Source organism: Miniopterus schreibersii (assembly GCF_964146895.1).
Source record: "Miniopterus schreibersii genome assembly, chromosome: 11".
In the NCBI taxonomy this organism is placed as follows: Eukaryota; Metazoa; Chordata; class Mammalia; order Chiroptera; family Miniopteridae; genus Miniopterus; species Miniopterus schreibersii.
The window spans coordinates 31,582,590-31,605,788 of NC_138111.1; the positions used below are offsets into that span (position 1 = coordinate 31,582,590).

At 42.1% G+C, this 23,199-nt stretch overlaps 1 protein-coding gene across 2 annotated transcripts in view; it reads left to right on the forward strand.

The window, feature by feature from the left end:
- Positions 1-23,199, forward strand: part of RASEF (RAS and EF-hand domain containing) — a 56,659-nt gene that overhangs the window by 11,770 nt on the left and 21,690 nt on the right. The window contains exons 2-9 of one of the 2 annotated variants that reach the window (XM_081150631.1): positions 9,434-9,580; positions 12,764-12,854; positions 14,102-14,197; positions 15,733-15,810; positions 17,893-18,008; positions 20,085-20,153; positions 21,718-21,802; positions 22,700-22,788. In XM_081150631.1, the coding sequence (XP_081006757.1) occupies positions 9,434-9,580; positions 12,764-12,854; positions 14,102-14,197; positions 15,733-15,810; positions 17,893-18,008; positions 20,085-20,153; positions 21,718-21,802; positions 22,700-22,788 (771 nt within the window). The remainder of the gene's footprint in view (positions 1-9,433; positions 9,581-12,763; positions 12,855-14,101; positions 14,198-15,732; positions 15,811-17,892; positions 18,009-20,084; positions 20,154-21,717; positions 21,803-22,699; positions 22,789-23,199) is intronic. The other variant, XM_081150632.1, reaches the window with a different exon arrangement.

Here is a 23,199-nt window from a genome sequence, read left to right on the forward strand (position 1 = left end):
CTCTGTTGGAAACAATATGAAAGAAAAGGGAAAAGTAAGCGAAGGAGAAGGCAGCGGGCAGGGGAAGAGCGGTGTGCGCGCCTGCCTGTGGAGCTCAGGTGCGCCGCACGTCCTTTCTGGAACCTCCTCCTTCCTCGTTGTGTTCCGAGGGGACTGCTGCTGTTTAGCCTTGCAATCAGACTTCCCGTAGTTCATCTCCTCCCTGGCCCTGTGCTCGCAAGGTTCAGCTGCTGCCTCCTCACTACTGTCTTCTTTCCCCTCTCAGAGTCAGTCCTTAGCCTGCCTCAGATGCCGCACAAAACTCTGCCTTCTTCACTTCGCTTCCCATCGAGTCCCCCTTCCTAGGCGCTTTCATTAATACAGGATCTGGTAAGGGTCCGATCTCTGCGTGTTGGAGGGGATATGGAGGCTGCTAGGGTACCTGGGAAGGGAAACATCTACCGAAAACTCAGCAGGCAGAGCTTCAGATAAAGTGTGACATGGGATCTGAAGGGGAGGGATTTCTTGTGGTTGGAGTAGTCATGGCAGGCTTCATGGAGGAGGAAGTTATTGGGAGAGCTTTGAATGATATGCAGGGTTTGATTTCTAGATAGGAAATACAAAAGGTTTTATTTTTGATCAGAGATTAATATTAAAATATACTTTGACTAGGGAGAGGTAGAACTGCCTCCCAACCTTTTTCAGCCTCAAAAGTTGAAAATGATAGTTACAGGATGGGATGATGTGCAGTGGAGCAAGATAACATGTTTGATCCGGACATCATCTCCTCTGTTGAAATTTTATGAATTGTTTGTCAAACACAGTACAAAATATTTGAGGACAGTGAGCCCCTTAGAGTGCCCAGAAGATGAGAAGTATGGAGGAAATGAGCTAGGAAAATAGACTGACCATAGAATTGATTCTCCAGACCAGAATTTTCTTGTGAATAAATTAGAATAAATTTATCTACTTGTATTGAAATATTATTTTATTGCCCAACAAATTGCTTTTATTATATATGTAGTCCTATAAAATGCAGTTGATCCTTGAGCAATGAGGGAGTCTAAAGGGTTTATTTTATTGAAAAGCATAAAATCATTAACATCAAATAACTAGTTATACACTTTAAACCATCCTAAAAATGGTTAAATCACAGGAGGAAGAGCACTCCAGTTTACTCTCTGGTCTGCCCAACTTCCGTTTCTGTACCTATTTCATGTACATTGTGCCTAGAGTTTCCTAATTTCCCATTGATTGGGCCACGCAGCTACCTAGCAGCACTGAGAATCTTAGCCATACAACTGCTGGTTCACCAGGTGGCCAGCCAGCAGCTGCCTCCAGTCTTTCTCCTTCACTATGAGACCTGAAGGAGTTACCTGTCTCCCGCTTCTCTTGTCCCAGCTTAATTTGTTTTATCAGTGACTATTCTGTTTCCTGCTCCTGAAAGGCAAGACTTAGCTACATTATGTCTGGAAAGGGCCAGGAAAGGGAAGATGGGCTTATCACTGATTGTCTTCAGATTGAGGCACAAATTAGTGAGAAGTCTTTTCACTGCATGATGTCTACACACTACCAGGTAAAAGCTGGAGGTAAAAAGTGCAGGTCCACCTGCTCACCCTGGCTTATTTTAATGTGACTGTTACTAACTTTAATGCATCATTAGTACACAGTTTAGTAAGTTACTGTTAATGTCACTTTTTGATTGGAAAAGAAAATTGTGGGTGAATGTTAAAGCAGACAGGATACAGAACAATACACATAAGTGGTGATTGTTCCCAGTAAACCTTAGAAGGTTACAGATGTCATCTAAAAGGAAATTTTGCATAGAAACTGATATGGAACTCTGTATATTCTGCCCAAGCCTTATCTTTCTTGCCAAAATAGAAAGAAATTTTCAGTGAAAAATAACTAATACTCCTACTTGCACTAACCTTACTGGAGTATACCTACATTTAGCTTGACTCAAAGTAAGTTGATAGAAGAGAAATGTTGAGAGAGTGAATGTGCATTGTGAGATAAGTACTCTTAAGTAAAGAGGTGCACATTCTCACATGTACATGTACACATGTATAGCATTGATAATGCAATACCTACATATGGAAAAATTTGATATGGACCTAGGGATGGGATGTGAATGAGGTGTGTTTCCTGGGTATAGAAGAGTTAGGCCTGCCTTACCCCACCCTCATTCCTGTGCTCAAGGTCTATGTTAATAGACAGGGATCACAGTAAGGCCCATTTGGCCCTCTGCCTCTTTGTGTAAATACAGGTTTATTGACACACTGCCAAGTTCATTTGTTTGTTTCATGCATGGCTGTTTTCATGCCACAATGGCGGAGCTGACTAGTTGCAACAGATAGTACTAATACGTTCTATCTGGTGCTTTACAGAAAAGGCTCACTGACCCCTGGACTAAAACTTTGCAGACTGACCTCAGGCATGACCCAATTCTCATTTTTCAGGTTCCCCTGCACTGGCACACATAAGACAACTTGTCTGTCCATGGCGCTTCCACACCACACCACTGGCTTCCTTCTAGATCTTTCCCAAGGTACAACACTGAAACTGACAGGAGATAACCACCTGCTTTGTTCTAACTCATTTGGGTAACAATGGGTGACGTTTATCAATGACCCTTAATGTTCCACGTACAGTTTACTGTTGTATGCGCTTCCGTAGGATTAATCCTCACAGCATTGTGTGCAGGTTCCAGTACTACACTCACATGACTGAGGAAACAAGCACAGGGGGGTAAGGATTTTTCCTGGGTCTCAGAGCCAGGATGTGGTGAGGAAGCACTTGAACTTAGCCAGGCTGTTACCCTGTGTACTAGTCATTCACAATTTAAGAAGCCCTCAGCTGTTTTGAGTGTGCCTTTGCTAAGCCTTCAGCACAATGCACCTTGCTGTTTCTATCTTCCTCCCTCCACTGGCAAACTCCCAGTGCCTAAATGTCAGTGATTTTATTTTATTGTTTTATGTTTTGGCAAAATATATATTTTTTGGTCAAAAAATTATAGATGTGCCTTTTTCTCAGCTTTGACCCATTCCACCCCGCCCCACCCCCTCCCCAGTCCCTCTCCACACCATTGTCTGTGTCCTTGGGTTATGCATATATGCATATAAATTCTTTGGTTAATCTCTCCCTCCCTCCACCCACCCGCCCCCCTCCTTCCCTTTGAGATTCATCAGTCTGATCCATGCTTCCATGTCATTGAATCATTTCTGTCCATGAGTTTATTAAGTTCTTTATATTTTACATTTAAGTGAGATCATGTGATGTGGTTTTAAATAGGAAGCATTGGTCATTTGAAATGCTTCTAGAATTTGAATAAACCTAGTTAACATACCCATTTTCCAGGGAGTTTTCATTGTAAAACTCTTTGGGGAATATTACCCAAATAAGTACTTAGTAAAATATATTTCAGAGTGACATGAATCTGTTAGGAGTTTTATCTGCAGAAGGTGTCTTTGGGCAGAGGGCCCTGGGTGAGGCACTAGTGATTGAATACCTGTACTAGATCATCCTCTGATGGAGTAGCAGCAAAACAGCCCAAGAAAGTCCAGGGCATTGGGCTGGCATGTCGTTCCCACTCTGTGGGATGGCAGGACCAAGTTCAGGAGACCATTGTTTGTTTTCTCTACAAGGGAGAGCCAGATACCATTTTGTAACTGAGTTAATTAAGAGGAGACCTATTGTGAGAACACAGACTAGAGTCATATCTAGTTGCATGCAGCTGGCTGCAGGTGATTAATGGGTAGAGGCCCATCCTGTCTGGAAAGAAGGACTTGAACTTCAGAAATAGAACTGATGTCGCCCTGGTCTAGCAGATTAGGCTGTTGGAATTTATTTTCAAGTTAGTTGGATTTTATTCTGGAAGGATGTGTAATAAAAGTACATTTTGAAAATAGTAAATTTTACTTCTATGGGGGAAAAGTTCTGTTCACCTTCCCTATGCTGTTAGAGCATGTTGTACATAGTCTTCATGGTGAGCCTTGTGAGGGAAGGAACACTGCCTGTTTCTTAGCATTTTCTATCCAGGATCTCATGTGGTGCCCCTTGGATGGCATGGGTGTTTAATTTCCCATGCTCAGATGTTAGGGTTAGTGCCAGTTTTCTTGTGGCAGCCCCCAGTGTAGATGATGTAGGCATTGGCACTTGATACTGTTTGCTTTTACTCACAGAAAACCCTTCTGGGCTTTAGAGCTATAAAACTTAAGTTTGAATAAATAGTTAGCCCCCTATTTTAATGCTTAAAGCAGCAAGACTTTGAATCTAAGGGACAATTTTCCTAGCACCCTTCCTGGGTCACTGTGCTCCTTAGAATGGAGTGATGTTGCCTGCATTTGACTATTTCGCAGAGCAATCCTGACATTCTAAGTACCAGCCTCACTACATGACAAAAGCATAAACACACACACACACACACACACACACACACACACATGATCTAAGTAACTTTTTAAATTTTTTACACTGCTTAAATGTACCTGTTTTTCTTATAAGTTCATGCACTGTCTCTTTCGGCTTCAGTAGGACAATTTGCAATTTAAAATGCTTATTTCCCAGGGTTCATATAAAAATTTTAAGTTGTGACTTTTTCATCAGCAGTTTATTAAGCAAGAAGATGAATAGGCTCAGATTTTAAACATCTAAATGGGGTTGGTAATTCAGGTTGCATTTTTCTTCGAATGCCTTTCACTCGATCCCTTTTCTTTAGACGTACATTAGATTATTTTTAGTGTTATTGGCTCTCTGCACAGAAGTTAATACTGATTTTTTGTCTTGGCTGACTAAGGCATATGACTTGACCCTTGCTCTTCACCTGGGATTTGTCAAGTACTCCTGTGAACAGGTCTACATGGTATTTGTGAATCCAAGTGTTATTGTGTTCGATGAGGCACTGAACTGAAATTAAAAGCGCTTTGAGCCTTATGCCACCGGGCACTGGTCTCAGAACTCACATGTGCCACGCTGGGACAGTCCCAGGAGAGAGCAAGCTGTGTGTGCAGCGTTGTGCAGTCTCTGCTTGTTTAACCGGTGACGTCAGGAGCTGGGACCCAGGGCGAGGCTGGTGACTACACTCTCAAGAGTGGAACAAAAAATTGTCTTGGCACCAAGTCTGCAAGTGTTTAGCTTCCTGTACAGGGCACAGCATTTAAATCCTACCTTGAGGGACCAGGGATGACCTTTTGCTATGATCAAGTGTTTTTTTGTTTTTGTTTTGTCTTTTTTCCCATCAGGTGTGAAAATGGCCAAGTGACTTGTGTTGCATAATCCAGCTGGTTCTCTCGTTTCACAGATGCGGAGGGGATGAAGCACACAGGCGGGTGTTGGGGGGTGGTGGGGTGTGACTCATTGTCTGCACTAGTGCTTTTCCCAAATAGCTTTAGGTGGGCCAGGCTTTGCAAGGTACCTCATTATAATCTTAGTTGTGCCTTTACTCTAGAGAAGTCCCTTTGCAATGTGGACAGTTTTTGCTGCCATAGTACATATCCTCCAAAGTAATTAAAAAAGAAAATCTTGGTACAACAAATTTTCTTAAATGGAGCCATCGACTTCTGAAAACCAGTTCAGCACTTACTTTTGGCCTGGAGAGCTAGTTCCTCCCTGGAGGGCTCGCCTCTAGAGCTGGGTGCTTCTAGTTGGAATTCTTGGCTCTGCTACCTGATGATACTTACCTCTCTCTGCCTCAGTTTCCTCTGCGGTAAATAGGAAGCTAGTGATAATTTCTTCATGGGGTTGTCATGAGGATTAATAAACAGTAAGTGTAAATGCTGGAATCAGTGCCCGACTGCCCTTGTCAGGTGCTAGGTGAATGTCAGTGTGAGCGTGAGTGCTCAGAATAGTCTTTTGTTCCCTGGAAAGAGAGCGGGTGGTGGTGAGAAAGACTTACCGTGGTCAGAGGAGTTTTATTACATTGTTCATAGGGTGCTATCAAGGAAGTAATTTAATCTGGAAGAGCATGATAAAAAAACAAATTAGGAAACTATGATGCCAACTTTCTAAGCTCAAGGTGACCGTAACAGAACTTCCAAGTCTTAGTGGCTTTATAAAGTACAGACTTATGATTTTCTTATGTGTCAGGCTGCCCTCCCGAGCAGTTCCCATCAATGTGGGAATTTGGAGACCCAGCACATGCCGTCCCTGGCTGTGCCGTATCAGATGGAGTTCTTCACTCCAGCTGTGAGGATGAGGGAGAGAGGGGGAGGCAGAGAAGAAGAGGGGAGAGAGAGAAGGAAAAGGGGGGGAGAGAGGGAGATGGAAGGAGGTAGAAGGAGGGGGGAAAGAAGGAGAGGGGGCGGGGGGGGGGGAGAGAGAGAGAGAGAGAGAGAATGAATGAGATTGAAGGTGAGCCAGGGATCTTACAGAGGATTGTAAGGGCCAAGCATGGAAGTGACAACACACCATTTCTGCTTCCATTCCATTGGCCAGAGCTAGTCAACGGCTGCAACCTACCTGCGGGGGGTTCTGGGAAGTCAGTTCTCCCCATGTGCCCTGTGATAACAAGCAGGATAGAGGAGTATCCAGTCATCTCCGGCACAACTGTTAACCACGTAACATATTTTATGCTAGTGGCAGTGGATATTTTTTATTATTAATCTGTATACTTCACTGTGAACTCTTCCTGAAATTCTGTATAATGCCAGGACCTATAAAGGACCCAAGAGAATTTGCAATCATCATGTTTCTTTTTTATTTTAGAAATTTTCAGGAAGTCAAGAAATCTACTGAGACATCTACTTCTGAACATTTTATTGCTGTGCAGTTGGCCAATAAACAAGGACTTTCAGTGACAGTTCCTGACAGGCTGGTTTCTGTTACTGAGAAAGGTTTTATGATTTCTATCCTGCTGGTCAGTAAATGACAAAAGGCAAAGAAGTTAGTGATCCTGTTGTGACTGAAATTACATGGGACAATCTAAGAACAGAGATTTTTTTAAATGGCTCTTTTATAAAAATGACTCATTATTGCAACTAGTATTTATACTCAGCTCTGATGGGAGGAATGATGGCATTCCTGTGTCTTATATCAACAAATAAAGTGACTTACTCTTGCAGGTTTAGTACTAATATTTCACTTGAGCAGTTCTTTTGAATTACAATTGGCCTTTACATCGATTAAACAGTTTATTTATGAGCAAACCTGGGAGAGTTTATAGCTATAGGGACACACCTTGGGGCCACGCTTAACTAAGCTTCCAGGTTAATATGTACATCATGTTTTGCAGTGTTTCATAGTTCTGTGGAGTGATTTCCAATCCCATTTCTTCTGCTATGGTTCAGATGTTTAACTTAATTGGGAAACAATATACTGTGATGGTTGGTCATGTGGTCTCCAGCGTCAGACTGAGTTTGGATTCCAATTCTGCCACCCAGTCACTGTGTTACCTTGAGCACTTTCATTGTATGCTATGGTTACCTAGGTGTTTCTGATAAAAAATACCAGACTGGGTGGCTTAAACCACAGAAATTTATTTTCTCACAATTGAATTCTGAGATCAGAGTGTTGGCTGGGTTGGTTCTAACGCCTTTCTCCTTGGTGTGTAGATGGCTGACATACTCTGTCTTCATATGGCCTTTCCTCTGTGTGTGTCTGTGTCCAAATTTCCTCCTCTTATAAGGATGCTAGTCATATTGGATTAGGGCTCTTCCAAATACTTCTCTAAATACAGTCAAATTCTGAGGTACCAGTGTTAGGACTTCAACATAAGAATTTTGGGGGATACAATTCAACCCATAACAAGCACTTAGCTCAGTCTGATCTGCAAAATGGGCTTATAAAAGTACTTTATAGGTTTGTTGTGAATATTCAAAGATATGATGCATACCAATTTCTTAGAGTAATACCTGGTATATAGTGAGCACAAACTAAATAGAAATAGTTTTATTATTATCATAAATCTTATTATATGTAGCTATGTCATCTGTCCCAACTAGTTGGAGATGGTTGTGTTGCATAGCCTTTTGGTTATTGAGGCCCAGGATGATTGTGGTCTTTCTTGTGCCCCCATAGCATTGGAACAGGCTTCCTTCACAGAGAACAGGGCAGAAACCCGATGTTGTGATCAGGTGGATGGGTATGGATTTTGTGCTAGGAATTTCGTGGTCTTCTCTGGTGTTAGGCATCATAGGTGGCTGTAAAATGCTCTCAGATGTCCTGCTTCCTGTAATGGCCTGCCCAGAAGTTTTACCGGACCTAGATAAGCTCCTGGAGAAGAGCTTATGTGTCTATGTCAAGGGCAAGAGACAGAAGACTTTTTACGTTGCCAGGAGAGTAACTAAAATTACAGCAGTAGATCACTGAATGAGAGAATTCCCCAAGCACTGCGGATGATTTTTAAAGAACGCAGTGTGTGAAAGAGGCTAGCACTCCTGTGATTGTAGCTGTCCCAAACAGTTCTAGACTGATGAGAATAGGTAGGATTCTATAATGTTGATATTATGGTAAGTTATCATCTCAGGCCCAAATAAGTGCCTGTTATCTAAATTCCTGGCATTTTTTTCAAACTGACATAGATGTTCCTTCTTTTAAAAAAGTGCTACTACTGTCACAACACAGTCATAGCTTGTGTTAACCATTAGCAAGTATGGTTCTCCACACGGGTCAGAGAAGGAAGGTCACATAGGCTGTGGTGGAGCACGCTGTCCCAGGAGGACAATTCGCCCGTCCATCAAGAGAAGCTTTGGATGTGGCCGGGGTGTCTCACATGCAGTGATGGCAGTTTAGTTCTATAGGCATGCTGTAGGTAGTCCAAACTGGATCCACTTGGCACATCAGCTCCCAAACTTGAGTCAAGGGCACCGCCAGCCAGCTGCCCCACCTTATCAATTTCTCTTTTGAAATGACTGTAAAATACTTGTCTTTTAATAAAAGTTATTAAGTTGTGAGTATGAGGATTGTCACATATAAATACATATATAAATATGAATTTATAAAAAGTAATTTTTAACTGACCATAAAATAATAGGTATCTGTATTCTTATGATCATAAAGTCTGAAATACATCCTTCCTAGGGATTGGTGGAACGGGGAATTAAGTAATTGCTTTAGTGTCACCTAAATCTGTTTACCTTCCTATTAAAGAAAACCCAGCAGTGACCAAAAAAAAAAAAAAATCCTTTCCTATCAATGCCTTCATATGCATTCCCAATGCCCCACAGGCCTCCACCTTCTGACACTGAATCATCCCATTGTACAACCTAGCTCTACACAAATTTTATTTGTTAGTCATACCTTAGTAAAGCTGGAAAAACAATAAGGTTGCTGTCCCGTTGTAAAAAAAATGTAGAGAATAGTTAACAGAGTCCTGACTATTCCCCTCCACACTAGATCATTCTATCATTGCTGGTTTTTTCTTCCTTGGTTCTTTTCTGCCTCTTTTGTAAAAGTACTCTGAAAATGTGCCATTTTCTTTTTTACTTGGTTAAATTTAGTTATTTTTTTTTTGAAGGAAAGAGCAAGTTAGTACCTTGTATCAAAACATCAACCTTGTGGAGCCGAGACTGGTTCAGCCATACGAACATGTTATAAAGAACTTCATCCGTGAGATCAAACTTCAAAGCACAGAGATGGAAAGCCTGGCCATCGCGGTGAAGAGGTATTGAAGTCCTTTCTTTCCAAGTGGCACATGGGGTCTGACCTGGGGGTCATGTGGACTGAACTGCATTATCGTATTGTGACATGGGAGGACTTCCCAATCCTCGGGAATCTGGAGCTTTCTGAAATAAGCCAGCGTGAGGGAAGTTGAATCAGGCAGTGCTTCCTAGGGTCAGTCAGCAATCCCTCAGCAAGTCACTGTGATCCTGTCATTTAAACTCTTCAAGGCAGTGATTCCATACAGAACACTTCAGAGAGATGTGTTATCTTCTCTGTAGCCACTAGAAAGGAATGGGAAACTTTTCATCCAGAGAGGCAGGCAGGGCTCCATTGGAAGCCTGGCCTTGTCACTGACTGGTGTGTCACTTTGGACAGGTTCCTTAATCTCCCTGAGTCTCAGCTTCTGCATCTGCAAAATGAGGCTATAAATATTCACCTCTTCAGAGGGTTGAGACTTGATAGATATGCCATCAGATGCCCCTCGAGCACTGGGCCTGCCACAGGGTGGGTGCTCAGCGATATTTCTTTCCCTCTCTCTGGCCCTCCTCACCCAGCCTGAATGGAAAGTCTAAGAGCTTCTAAGCCCTTAGTCACGTAGCCAGTCTGTGGAAGGTATAGCTGGCTTATCTTACTGCTTTTAATAGCAACCCAGTGCAGAGAAGAATTCTGTGTGTTGCAATCCAGACATCAGCCTCTTTGCTTCATGGAAGGTCACGCTCCTTTGGCATATGTTGGGAAAGAGGGCATTTCACTTGTCACTATTCCTGATTTGCCCCACAGAGCCTTCTCTCTGCCATGTGTTCCTCCAGCAGCTCCGAGCATGCTGCCCACCTCTGGTCTCTGCCCAGAACTTGGATAGGATGCCCTTTCTCCAGGCCAGGGCTGCTCCTCTGTCTCTGTGCTTTCCTTCAACACGATGATGAAACTATGTAGTTGACCCTTTGAGGTAACTGACGTGAATTAAAATGTGGAAGAGAAAATGTTTTAGACGGTTGCTGTTAAGTAGGACTGTTTTCACAGTCCTGAGTCATGCAGGACTTGAACTGTTCCCAGGGGTTTCTTGTGAACACCTTCACTTCCCGAGGCTGATCTTCTCCCTCGAGTTTGCTGGGGCCTGTCAGTCGGATGGCTTTCAGACCTCTGGATTCTGTGGAGCATGTGGAGTATTGATCAGAGCACCAGGTTGTCCTCCTTTGAGCGGTGACAAGCAGACACACACAGTGAGTTTTTAGAGCGTCCAGTGAGTGTCAGTTAAAGTAGACAACCTCTCATGTATACACACAGGTACACACCTACACAGACCCATACAAAGATATGCGGGACACACACACACAGACACAGGCGTGCATACATCACCTCTAAGGTAGTATCCTGCAAACCCATTAGGGAAGGAGGGGATGGCATTCTTCATGTTCTCATTACCGGCGAGGCTGCTCTCTGGCTGTGGAGTATGTCACTTTATGTTGAGTTATGTTGATGCTTCTCTCCTCCTGCTCCTCTGCTCCCTGGGTGGGATCCAAAGTCAGGCTCTGTCCTGAGCTCCAGGCCTCCTAAAGGCCTCTCTCTCAGCTATCAGATGCCTCACTGAAGCATTTATGTGACCACCGGGAACATTTCCGTACATTTCTAAGTAAGGACCCTTCACCCTCACCTCTGTCTTTTGGTTGGGGGAGGGTCACAGTCGTCTTGCTCTGCACTTGCACTGAAGGATGGGTTCCCAGTGTTCCGGTAGGCGCCCTGGACTAGGGTAAAGTGGGCATTCCCAATACCCTAGACATTCTACGAGGAATTAGGAATTGCTGGGTCAAACACTGTCATTGTAACCTAAACAACCAAACAATGTAAAAGTTTCTCAGAAGTGAGAAAAGCAGAAGGAACACATTCAGAAGCAGCCCCAGGTGCCCAGATGTCTGGGACTGAACGTCTGGAAAGAGTGGCTGGAAAGACCCGTCATGACAAAGGGAGAAATGGAAATGTGGCAGAGCTCTTCTCAGTTTCAGAGTTCACTGAAAAACAAGCAAGCCCCCAAACCAAAGTTGCTATGGAGGTATATAATTCCTAGGGTTCAAACAGCAAGTATTTGTAAACGAACTAGAACTAGCTGACATTCCATATGAGGTTCGCTTAACCTCAGGCAGGGTGTAAGGTGAGGAAGTAAACAGGAGCAGAAAATAGTAGTAAGTCACTTAGAACTTTACCTTGGGGTTTTCCCTCCACCCCTCAATGCTTGTTTGGAACTTTAGGCAGAAATTAAACTAAAGCACCAACAAATTGTGTTGCAAGGGAGTAAGTTGAAAGCAGGTGGGATGGTATGTAGCAGAAGCCGTCAAACTGAAGAACTGGAGGTTTTCTTAGGTCCTGTTCTCTACTGTTCATTAACAGCACACTGTTGATCCAAGTGAACTGACTCTAAACCTCATGGTAGCTGCTTTCAAGTCACTTATAATCTAGTTGAGTAGGCAAGACAAATGCTTGTGAAATGTGGATAACTGGACATATAGCTGAAGCCTCAACCATTGTAAAGTGACTGATGACTTCATACTAGGCAACTGCTACATAGAACTGCCCTGTAACTCTTCTCAACAGAATTCTCCCATTTCTAACTTCTTGGCAAATCAGTATGTTCTGCCTCCATAAAATGTGATTCATTGATTACATTAATAAAAGAAACAAATTTTCTAAAGGGTAAATTTATCTGCATTTATAACTTCAAGGAAATGATTAGTAACAATTGCTGAGATCCCCCCCCCCCCCCCAATGGTAGCATATAACATTGTGTCTTTCATATAATGAAATTTCAAAATTACATCCGACCATCTCTTTGCCATGGAGTTCTTTTATTTAGTGCAGGGTTCTAGCTCAGTCATGACAGGTAAAAGGATTTTCAGAATTTATTGACAGCCTCCCAGTAATTTAGTAACTATCAGTTCTCTGCCACAATCTAGTTTAATGTCATTTTATCCAGTATATTCCATTTATTTATTATCTAGTTTTAATGTCTTCTTACTCTCAAGTGGTCAAATTGCCAACCTCATTTTACTATGTGGGAGGCATGGTGATTATTATTTTAAATACTGTGTTTCTCCTCAGTAGTAAAATGAAGGGCTTGAAATAGATTAGTCGAAGTTTTCATGTTACAAGCTGGAGTGTAATGAAGATGTCTGCATCTCCCCTTGAATCTCAGAGCCCAGGACAAGGCAGCCATGCAGTTGAGTGAGCTGGAGGAGGAAATGGACCAGAGGATTCAGGCTGCAGAACACAAGACGCGGAAAGACGTGAGTGTGTGGGATTCATTCATTCATTGAGTCCTAGGGAGCACCTTTAGTGGCCTGGGCACTGGCGTCCTCTGGGTGCAGCAAATCCAGGCTCCCACGGGTGCTGTCAACTAGGGCATTTTTAGAAGCGGTGGTTTTGGGTCATAGATAGGGTAAAGAGAGAGAACAGGTAAGTAATCAGATAAACAAAGCAGATAATTTCAAATAGTGACAAGTGCAGTAAAGAAACAGCACAGTGTGTGATAGACCATGACTGGGAGAGGAGGCTATTCAGGTTGGGAGGTCTGGGGCCTTCAAGGAGGGGTGACAGGAGAGTGCCGAGGCCTGAGGGAGAAGGCAGAGCCAGGCTTCTGTAGAGAAGGGTGGCTCACGTGTTACGTGCCACTGTCTTACTGCCAGTGTTATAGCTGGATTACAGAGAAATTAAAATTCTCTCTGCAGACTTCGTTGTTTTATAATGGAATATAAATTATAAATAAAAGGATATATGGAATATACTTTTTTTTTTAATATATCTTTATTGATTTCAGAGAGAGGAAAGGAGAGGGAGAGAGAGAGATAGAAACATCAATGATGAGAGAGTCATTGATCGAGTCCGCAACCTGGGCATGTGCCCTGGCCGGGAATCGAACCCTGATCGCCTGGATCCCAGGTCGACGCTCAACCGCTGAGCCACGCTCGGCCAGGCTGGAATATACTTTTATTCATCATTATAGGAACTCTTGTAATTGAAAGTTGGATGCTGTCTTCAGTGATTTCCATAGAAGAAATAATTACCTTTTTTCCTTGTAAAATATCTTTGGGTGATTAATGTTTACTGGAAACAGAAAATAGTCATATTTCTTTCAGTAGCTAGTGTTAGCATTTATTTTTTTGGAAAAACATATATTTTTTCTATTCATTTGTCCTGTTAACTCCGAGAGGCAGCAAAAGAGAGTGAGAAAGGCCTGAGTGTTGGCATCCATAGACCTTAGTTTGCTTCCTGGCTCTGTCCTGTCTAGGTTATAGATGGTACTGGAAAAATAACCCGACCAAGTAACCTGACCTCTGGGCCTTTGTTGTCCCATCTTTAGAATGGGTTTCAATTCCAGAAGTAGCTGTATAGCTACAGTCATGTGGTTACTCCCGCCCTCTCAGTGTAGGAGTCTTGGGATCAGCCTTAGTTCGACACAAAACATTTCTCACCTGTGGGGTTATGAAGACTCTATTTAAATAAACAAAACCTTTTTTTTTTTTTTTTCTTTTAGGAAAAACGCAAAGCCGAGGAAGCCCTCAGCGACCTCAGACGTCAGTATGAAACAGAAGTGGGAGATCTACAGGTGACGATAAAGAAACTGAAAAAGGTAGGTCTGTGGCAGCTAGGCTTTTAGGAGTGACTCCAGGATATCGGTGTGTCTGAGTTTATTAGGGACTAAAGTCATTTGGAACCACATTGAAACAGCAGGTGGAATCAGATCTCAGAGTCAGATTGGACTCTGTGGTAAGGCCGTTTCTTGAAGGGACCCCGATGTCCTTTTATGTTTGGAAAGGCATCCTGTCTTTTTCATAGACCTACTAAGTATTTCTGATCCCTTGAACAGTTGTCCTTCAGACTCCAGTTTTTTTCCTTAGCTTTCACCATCCAAGTGCCCTCAGCCCACGTGTCCAGTGGACTGTCTGCTCATGGCAGAGGGGTACTATCTTTCCTGGTCACGTGTCCCTGTATATCTGTTCCCAGCGAGGTATATGGTAGGTATTTGGTGAATATTTATTAAATGAAATGAATATTCCCCTTCTGTGTTGAAAGTTCCAAATCTAGGGGACCTCTGATCAGCAAGAGGTGGGAGATGACTTGTTGAAGTATGAGCAACGGTGTGAATGGGTTTTGGCCTTTGTTCTATTTGGTTCCTAATGAGTAGAGTACATTTCACTCAGTGGAGTGCTACTGGGTATTTAACAACTGGCTCTGGGTCTGGGGGGAGAGGGAGAGACTTGTAACATTTGCCAATTTCCACGGTATAAATAATCCCACCATTACCGAATTCAGGCTACCAAGTTGACATCACTGAATGCACAGTTTGGGAAGAGATACTTACCTGGTGGGAAAAGTTGACTCCAACACAGTACTGGACCCACTTCTTGCTTGTGGATTGTCTCCATAACTAATGGAAACATCTCGGCTAACATGAAAATGACTACTTAAAAAATAATCATCCCTGAAAGTGGCATTGTGATTTTGGGGACATCACTTTGCTTTATGGCAGTTCATGTGATAACCTTTAATACTCCTGAGCCAATTTAGTCTGGATGTACTACTGAGTAAACCAGCAAGTAAAGCTCATGTATATATTTATATAATTTTTAGTGTGCCCGTGTCTCTACCTTCCCATCATACTTAAATTTTATTGATTTTAATCATTCGATAATAATTTCCTGAAATCACTGAAGAAAACAGAGGTGAAGATGACACTCACTTAGTGCTTAAAAATCTTAGACTCTAGCAGGACAGGTAGAACACTTACCAGTAACTATAATACAGGATAGAAAGTGTTAACTGCAGTAAAGTTCTAGGTGAACATAGGGTTGCAGGCTCACGTGTAGTATAACTGGAAAAGCAAGGATTGGGTTGCTTTAGTTGAATGATTTCCAGAAAGGACTTTATAGTTGTTTCAAATAAAATTTATTAAACAATAAAACTCATTTTTCAAATGTTGAAATTATTTAAAGCAAATTTTAAATTCTCATGAGTTGTGTGTCGTTTAATGACTTATGAAGTTGTATAATGTTGAAAATGGGAGACTTCTGGAATTCCCATTTCTATATGCAAGGATATTCCTAAACTTAACTGAATCCATTTGGAGCAAGTCTGTAAACGCCCAACTTTTATTTGCTCTTCCAGCTAGAAGAACAATCGAAACATGTAAGTCAAAAAGAAGATGTGGCTGCATTAAAAAGACAAATTTATGACTTATCGATGGTAAGAATCACCTTCTCACACACAGAAATACATTTCCTAAACTACTACTTCCTAAACTTAATCATGCTATCACTTTAGTGTTTTGGGAATAGAAGCTTAAACAGAAATTCATGCTGTAGTTAGAGAAGGTCCTAGCAGTACCTTCATCCAAAGATGTTATTTATGCAGGCTTTTCCCCTCTATGGTACCCCATCTGTTGTGAACACTTGTATTTATTTTTTATTCCAAGCAACAATGGCATGGCCTTAACCTTTGACTAGTTAACCCTGCATTCTTACAGCATCAGCTCTGGTCTGCATCCCTGGCTTCCCCTTTCTGACCCTTTTCCATCTTCCAAAAGACCATATCTTTTGTCTTTCTGTTGCCAGTACTGATAACACATCTGTTTTATTATCATTAAGAAGTTTTCTTTATTTTGTTTTTAGGTTAACTCTAAAGGCCGAAAGCCAATAACGAGCATTTCTTTCATTGTCACTGCAGAGCCGAGAAGTGAGGTAGCCTGAGCTAGAATTGCAGTCCTTTCTCTCTAGCCATTAGCCCCGTGCCACTCAAAAGTGAAGGTTCCCAACCCCATGGCCAGATGAATCCCCTTAATGCACCACCAGTTCCATGTTTCGCAACATCTTAGTTGGCTTTGTATTTGGACCGTGGCTTTCTTAAAGAGTTGCTTGTCTTTGTTGGATTTCCTGGTTGAGTTTTTGGTTTCTTGTTGTAAAAAAACAACTACTCTGCCATCTTCATGGTATCACTGATACCTTATAACTTCCTGTTTCTTCTTCTCAATGCATAGAATTTGTTTTTTCTCCTTAAAAATATTAATTTTGGAGTCCACGAAGTTTTAGTACTTATTGGACTGATTGATTTTTAAACTTGCTACCCATATATGTCGTCTTGGAATATCTGATCATTTTAGGTAGCTGGTGTAGGGTTCCTGTTCAGCTAGGTAAACAGGCCTGTTTGCCTCAGGACCTCTGCCCTGAAATGGGTCTTCCTAGGAGCTCTGTGTGTGAAGCTGGCTCTCAGACTGGGGGACCCTGATTATGAGAATGAGTGGGGAATGGATGTTATTCAGAGAGACGCTTTAGCTTTCCTTATAGGAGTCATACAGTTTTGTTTTTTATTGAAAAGATAAGCCCTGTCTTGCTGCTTCTGGAATCAACTCTGGTTGGAGGGGCGGGGTGACTTAATATATCAATTTAATCTCTGTTTTCAGTTCCACTCTCACTCTCTGTTGGGGCTTCTGCCAGACCAACTGCCCCTTCTTTGTTCTACAGCAGAACCTTTTCCACCTTTTTTTTCCCCTACTCGCTTCCTTTTGTCAACACTTTTCTGTCCAGTTTCCATTTTTCAGAAATGTTTAAGTCACTTGACTGCAGCCCTTCCATTCTTTTAACTTTCATTAGCTTATTTCCTTTGGTATTTTATGTTAACTGGGTCTCAAAAGGGAAGGAAGACAAATGCATGTGCTCAGTTCACGATCTTGAGCTGGAAGCCTCCAGTGAATTTTCTTTTAGAGAAATTTCTTAGATAATTTCTTAAAGTTTTAAAAGTTCTTTGAAAAAATTCTTAGAAAATTCTAATTCTTTTAGAATTTCCAAAAAAATTTTTTTAGAAAATTTCTAACCATACTGGTCTGTTTTTAAGTGCAAAACTTAAAAATGTTAGGTGATAGGATTTATTGTAAAAAGGAACCAGTCTACCTGGTAATAGGTACTATTAATTTCACAGAATTTTTATCAGCAGTTTCATAGCTCTCATTAAGTAAAACAGATGTTTAAATGTTCGATCTCAGTTAATTTGCCAATAACATGTCAAAGTACATCATGACAAACTCTTGAGTGTTGGAGTTTGGCACCAAAGTAAAATAAAAAAGACAACAACTTTGAGGATTTAGATTTTTGACACTTTAATACTTTATAATAATTTCAAATTACCTTGAATTGATAATTTGTTCTTTGAATACTAAGATTCAAAGAATTGTGGATGGGAGAGAGTGATGGGGAAGGTTCTACTACACGTTACTTCATTCCTCCCAGATGGAAGAAACTGAGTCTGATGACCTGCAGTCTTCCTTTTCTCTAGGAAAATCAGAAAGTGAAGAAAGATCTTTTGGAAGCACAGACAAGCATAGCCTTTCTTCAGAGTGAATTAGATGCTTTGAAAAGTGATTATGCTGACCAGAGTCTGAATTCTGAAAGGTATGAAGCTTCACATTTGATTTTTCTAGTTTGAGTGGAATGTTTATTTAGGCAACCATCATGGGGATGAGGCTCAGCTTTGAAATAATAAAGGCTTATTCATTAACTCTACTGATACATTCTTTGCTTTCTAAAGATTTTTTCAGTGACAGCTTTTCTAGTGATTTTCGTGTTTTAATTTTTTATACAAACAGATTAATTAGTTTAATTATTCACGGGGGTAAGAACAGTGCAGGGCTTAATAAATGTTTGAATTAACTCTGAGCAGAAGAATGTACCTAACATGTCAAGAGTCAGTGCTAATTAAAGGGCTTTGAAGGTAGGAATGTGGGCCCTTCAACCTAAGAAAAGGGAGAAGTAGTCATTTTAGGCAAGTAATTTTATTTTGCTATGGTTTAGTTTTGCAGTTTTGTATATATACATATATATATGTATGTGCATATATAGGGATATGTAAAATGCATTTATGTGCAAATAGAAAAAATATATATGCGACACATTTGCATATAAATGCATCTGTATACATATATGCATATGAAATGCATCTATATGCATATATATAGATACACACATATATGTACACTTGGGAAAATACCTTGTTTTTTTGTTTATTTGTAAACTTTAATCAGAATCAAGGTCCTGTAATGGAAAGCAGGGAAACATTTATTAAGTACTTAATATCTACAGGTCCTTGAGTTAAGTGAGGAGTTTTAAGTACTCTCTGCTTTTTGAGAACTTGAAATTTAGTTGAGGAAGATAAATAGCTAAAAGATGACAGAGTTGACCTAAGAGCTGAACAGTGTCAGAAACAATACCACCAGCAGTGTTATGGGTTGGGTCCATTGCCATGGATGGTAGACAACATGTTCTTTTAGTTCAGAAGTGGTGAAGAACTTTACTAAAGAGGACACACTTGAGGTGACCTTGGGAGGGGGAATATGTTTGCATTGGTCAAGGGGGACAGAGGCAACATCAGCAAGTAGCGCAGGTGCCATCTGCCAGGCACAGTCCCTAGTACTTTACTAGTATTAACTCATCCAGTCCACAGAGTATCCTATGAGATAGGGACTTTCCTTATCCCCATTTCACAGATGGGAAGGAAAAGTCCAGATGTGTTCCAGGTGAGGCAATAACCAGTGCAGGGTCCATAACATTGGGACAGATAAAACTAGTTTGGGGAAGAGTGGTCATACCACTGGACAGAAAAAAGACATTTTGCATGGAAAGGTAAAAGTTTAAAAAACTTAAAATGTTTAAAAGCTAGTTTAAGACTAGAATGTAAGGGCTCAGAATTTTTGATGAAGGAACTTAAATTTTTATAGGTAATTGGGAACATTTTAGCCTTATTAAGAGAGTAAGTAGACAGGTAATCGTGGACAAAATTTGATATCCTGAGAGTTTTGGAAGTTAGCAAGGGGGTTTTTCTGCTTAGAAATGGGGCTGCAGTGGAATACGGGCTAGAGATAAGTGACTGGTGTTCAGAGCAGACTTTCTGGGGATGAGGCCAGGGCTGCATAATAGAGCAACAGAGGTATCAGTGTGTGAGAGCTCGTAGAGGAGAGAAAGCCCAGGCCATGGATTCCTCTGTGGTTCAGGGGGAGGAGGGGAGGGAGAGCAGGAGTAAGGGCAGGGCAAGGAGAGAGACGGAATCATGAGAAAGGAGAAAATAGCTGGGGCTGGGATTGTATGAGGCTTGGAATGATTGGAGAAGGGTTAGAAGCGAGAAAGTGAATTGGGGAGAGGGGACTCAGCAGAAAGGCCAGTGGTTCATTCCCAGGGAGGAACAGCCACGTCGGGGTGGGGACGGAAGGGCTGGGGCTGGTTGGTACTGAGAGGGCGATGAGGTGGAGCAGCACCTTGCACAAGGATGCTGAGGGTGTGGGTGTGTTTGTGGAGTCCCAGGAGGAGAGGAGGCTGCTGAGGGCAGAGAAGCACCAAGTGGGAGCACAGATGAGATAGACACTGTGGTCAAGGACACACGTCTTTGCAAATGTGAAAAAGAATCTGAGAGGGCAGTTTGGGTAAGGCAGGACTGAACACCTAATTCTCATTCAAACATAAAATATAATTTTACAGGGATCTGGAAATAATCCGAGAGTACACGGAAGATCGAAATAATCTTGAGAGGCAAATTGAAATACTCCAGTAAGTTTTCATATAAAATGCTCATTATATTTACATTTTACTTATTTTGTTGTTAATAAAACGTGCCGCATATAGCACAGGTTCTGTTTTCTGAAGACTGGATTCCCTCGTCCACTTGTGTGTCTTCCGGCTGTGCTGCATTTAGCACAGCCACTCAGCTGTCCGATGCTTCTAATTCTGAGTAAACTATTCAAATCCAGGCACTAGAGTATCATTCTCTGTAAGTCCTTGCTAGTCAGGCGATGTGTCTAGCACGTCTTTAGTACACCTCTGTAAAGAGTAACGGCCCTGACCTTAAAGCCTTTCTCTGCTGCTCACCTGCGAGGTTGTCAGGCATCTCACGGTGGTCACAGCACTGGGCATACAGAGCATTCTTTCACAATCTGTTGTGCTTGGTTAGGTGTATATTTTTCTTAGTTTTTTACAAAACCCTACTGGAAATATTACACCTGTTCAGTCAGCGTCACAGCTGAGTTGCAGTAATTCCAGCCTCTGAGGCCCATCCCCCTCTCCATTCCTTTCTCTGTTTTCTACCCAAGCAGTCTTTTCTGCTGGTTTCACTTCCCCAAGTGAAGTAAGATCAGGCTTGACAAATTTTTTTCACCATCTTTGAATAGTTATGAAGTCTCACTTGTGGCAATTGCAGAGTTGATGTATTACCATAATCCTAGTCATTCATTTATTCAGCAGATTTTCACTCACCATGTTTTAGGGATCAGGTGTGCCTGGAGCTGAGGATGGAATGGCAAGTAGGAAGGACAATGTCTCTGTCCTAATGGGGCTAATCTAGGGAAGAAGATGGAAACTGATCAATAATTATAGAAATATAAAATGCTGAATGAGAGAGGTGGGACAAAGGAAAGGGGTGTGTATACCATAGAGAACTTCGGCCTGCCCAGGAAGCCCAGGAAGTGTTCCTCGAGGAAGCATTGAGTGAGCTGAGGTCCAAAGGGTGGATGAATAGGCCTTCAGTAGGGAAGCCAAGGAGAGGCTCTGTGATTATCCTCATTTCATAGAAGTTGCTGAGGCTCGGACAGGTTAAATAACTCCCATCAGTCATGTGGAAAGGACGCTCCTGAGTTGGGATTTGAACGCAGAGTCAACATCGGAGCCTTTAACATGTGCCCGGCGGCAGCAGGCCAGGAACGGGATGCAGGAGTAGCCTGGGAAAAGCGTGTGTAACACACCACGTCCACAGCCAGGCTGCGTGCAGGGGCATGGAGAGCGGCTCCGGGTGCCGGCCGGGGCCAGGCATTTAGGGAGCAGAGACCTGCATGAAACCTGTTCAATCAGTGGAGCTACCTGAGGGAAGAGCAGTTCCGCAGAGCAGCTGATACCTTCCTAACGTGCCCTGAGATCTGTGGAGAGGTGGTGCAGGCATTTAAGTTGTACTTCTAGCTGGGAATTGTGATCTCAGTATGTGGGGCGTGAAGGGAAGAGGTAGGAATTTGCAAGAGGTGCCATTCCACGTTCTGGACATCACAGCCTGAAGAATAAGTGGTTCCACTTGTCCCCACTGATATTTCCCGTGTCGATGTATCTGTTTTATTTGTTTCCTCTGCAGAACAGCTAACCGGAAGCTGCACGACAGCAACGACGGCCTGAGGAGCGCCCTGGAAAGCACGTACAGCAAGTTCAGCAGGTCCTTGGTACGCAGCAGAACTTCTAACCCATGTTGTTCTCCCTCGTGGTGGCATATTTTGATGAAAATCTTGTATTTATCGGGGGAGAACTTACAATCATGAGAAGCTATTCCATACGAAAAAAAGGGGGGGCAACATTTTCCCAAATTAAAAAACTGTGCTACCCCTCCGAGGAAATAAATGCCTAGAGGTTAACCAACTCTTTGTTAGACAGTCTAGGAAGCCAGAGAGAGATGTGTGAGGTGTGACCTGGGCCCTGGCAGGGATTATAGGGTAGTGGGTGGTTCAGATGTGCACAGATAGCAGTAATATCCCGTCAGGTACAAGTGAAATATTGTCCAGCTGAGAGGAAGGGGAGGGCGCTTCTGGCTGAGAAGCGTGTTGACACACATCGAGCATTCTTCACGGTAGTGAGATTAGCAGAGTGGATGCCTTGGGTTTTAAACCCTCCTGCAGAAACAAGCTAAGCCCCACTTGGAATTTTGAGGACCTTTCCCAGACTCTCTGTGCCAGAAAGCCTCTTTTCCCTCTTTTGGGGGTCAGCTTCAAGTTTGGGGTCCCAGTATTGTAGCTTTTGGTATGGAAGAGTCACTACTAAGCCAAATTATGGTTGGAGAGGAAACAGATCAAAAGAAGTTGGTATTGCACGGTCCTGGAGGATCTAGGGAACCGGGTGCCCCTTTATAGCTTACGTGGTAACATTCAGACTTAGGATACAACGAGGAGGAAGTACCACATGCGGTAGTTGCATTTCCCCCCTTGATTTCTGTGCTCACCTTTGCTCATGTAGGACACCAGACTCTTGATTGCATTAGAAGTTAACTAGTGTGCTACAGTTTAAAAAAACATATATATAAATAAAATGCTTACATGGAGTAACGCAACATTACTTATATATTCCAGCGCGTAAATAATGTATCGCCAGGGAATACAATTTCTAGGAGCAGTCCCAGATTTAATGGTCATTCTCCTCAACCTCCGGGCTATGACAGGTATGTTACTTAAGTATTGTTTGAATTCTGGATCCAAGTTGAAAGGAAAGTAAATTTCCTTATAGGTAAATTAAAATAATAGAATATATTTTGGGCCCTAATTTCTATTTCTACCCTTACTTTAAATTTCAAACATGAAATATGTAAAGATTAAAGAAAAAATTTTGCATAGAGAAAAGTGATTTCCTTAAGATGTTATCGTGACTTGGTTTTATGTAAGCTCACCTTTACTTCACCCCTAATCATGTCTTGTTTCTTAGAAGTAGACTCAGTAAGAGGAGTTTCAGGAAAACCAGTCAAACTATGGTATATGATGTTGTGGTATAGGATGTTGAGACTCTTGGCAAATGTGTAATAGCTCAGCATAATATTACATAAGTTGTGTACAAGGGAAAGGACACTTTCAAAACA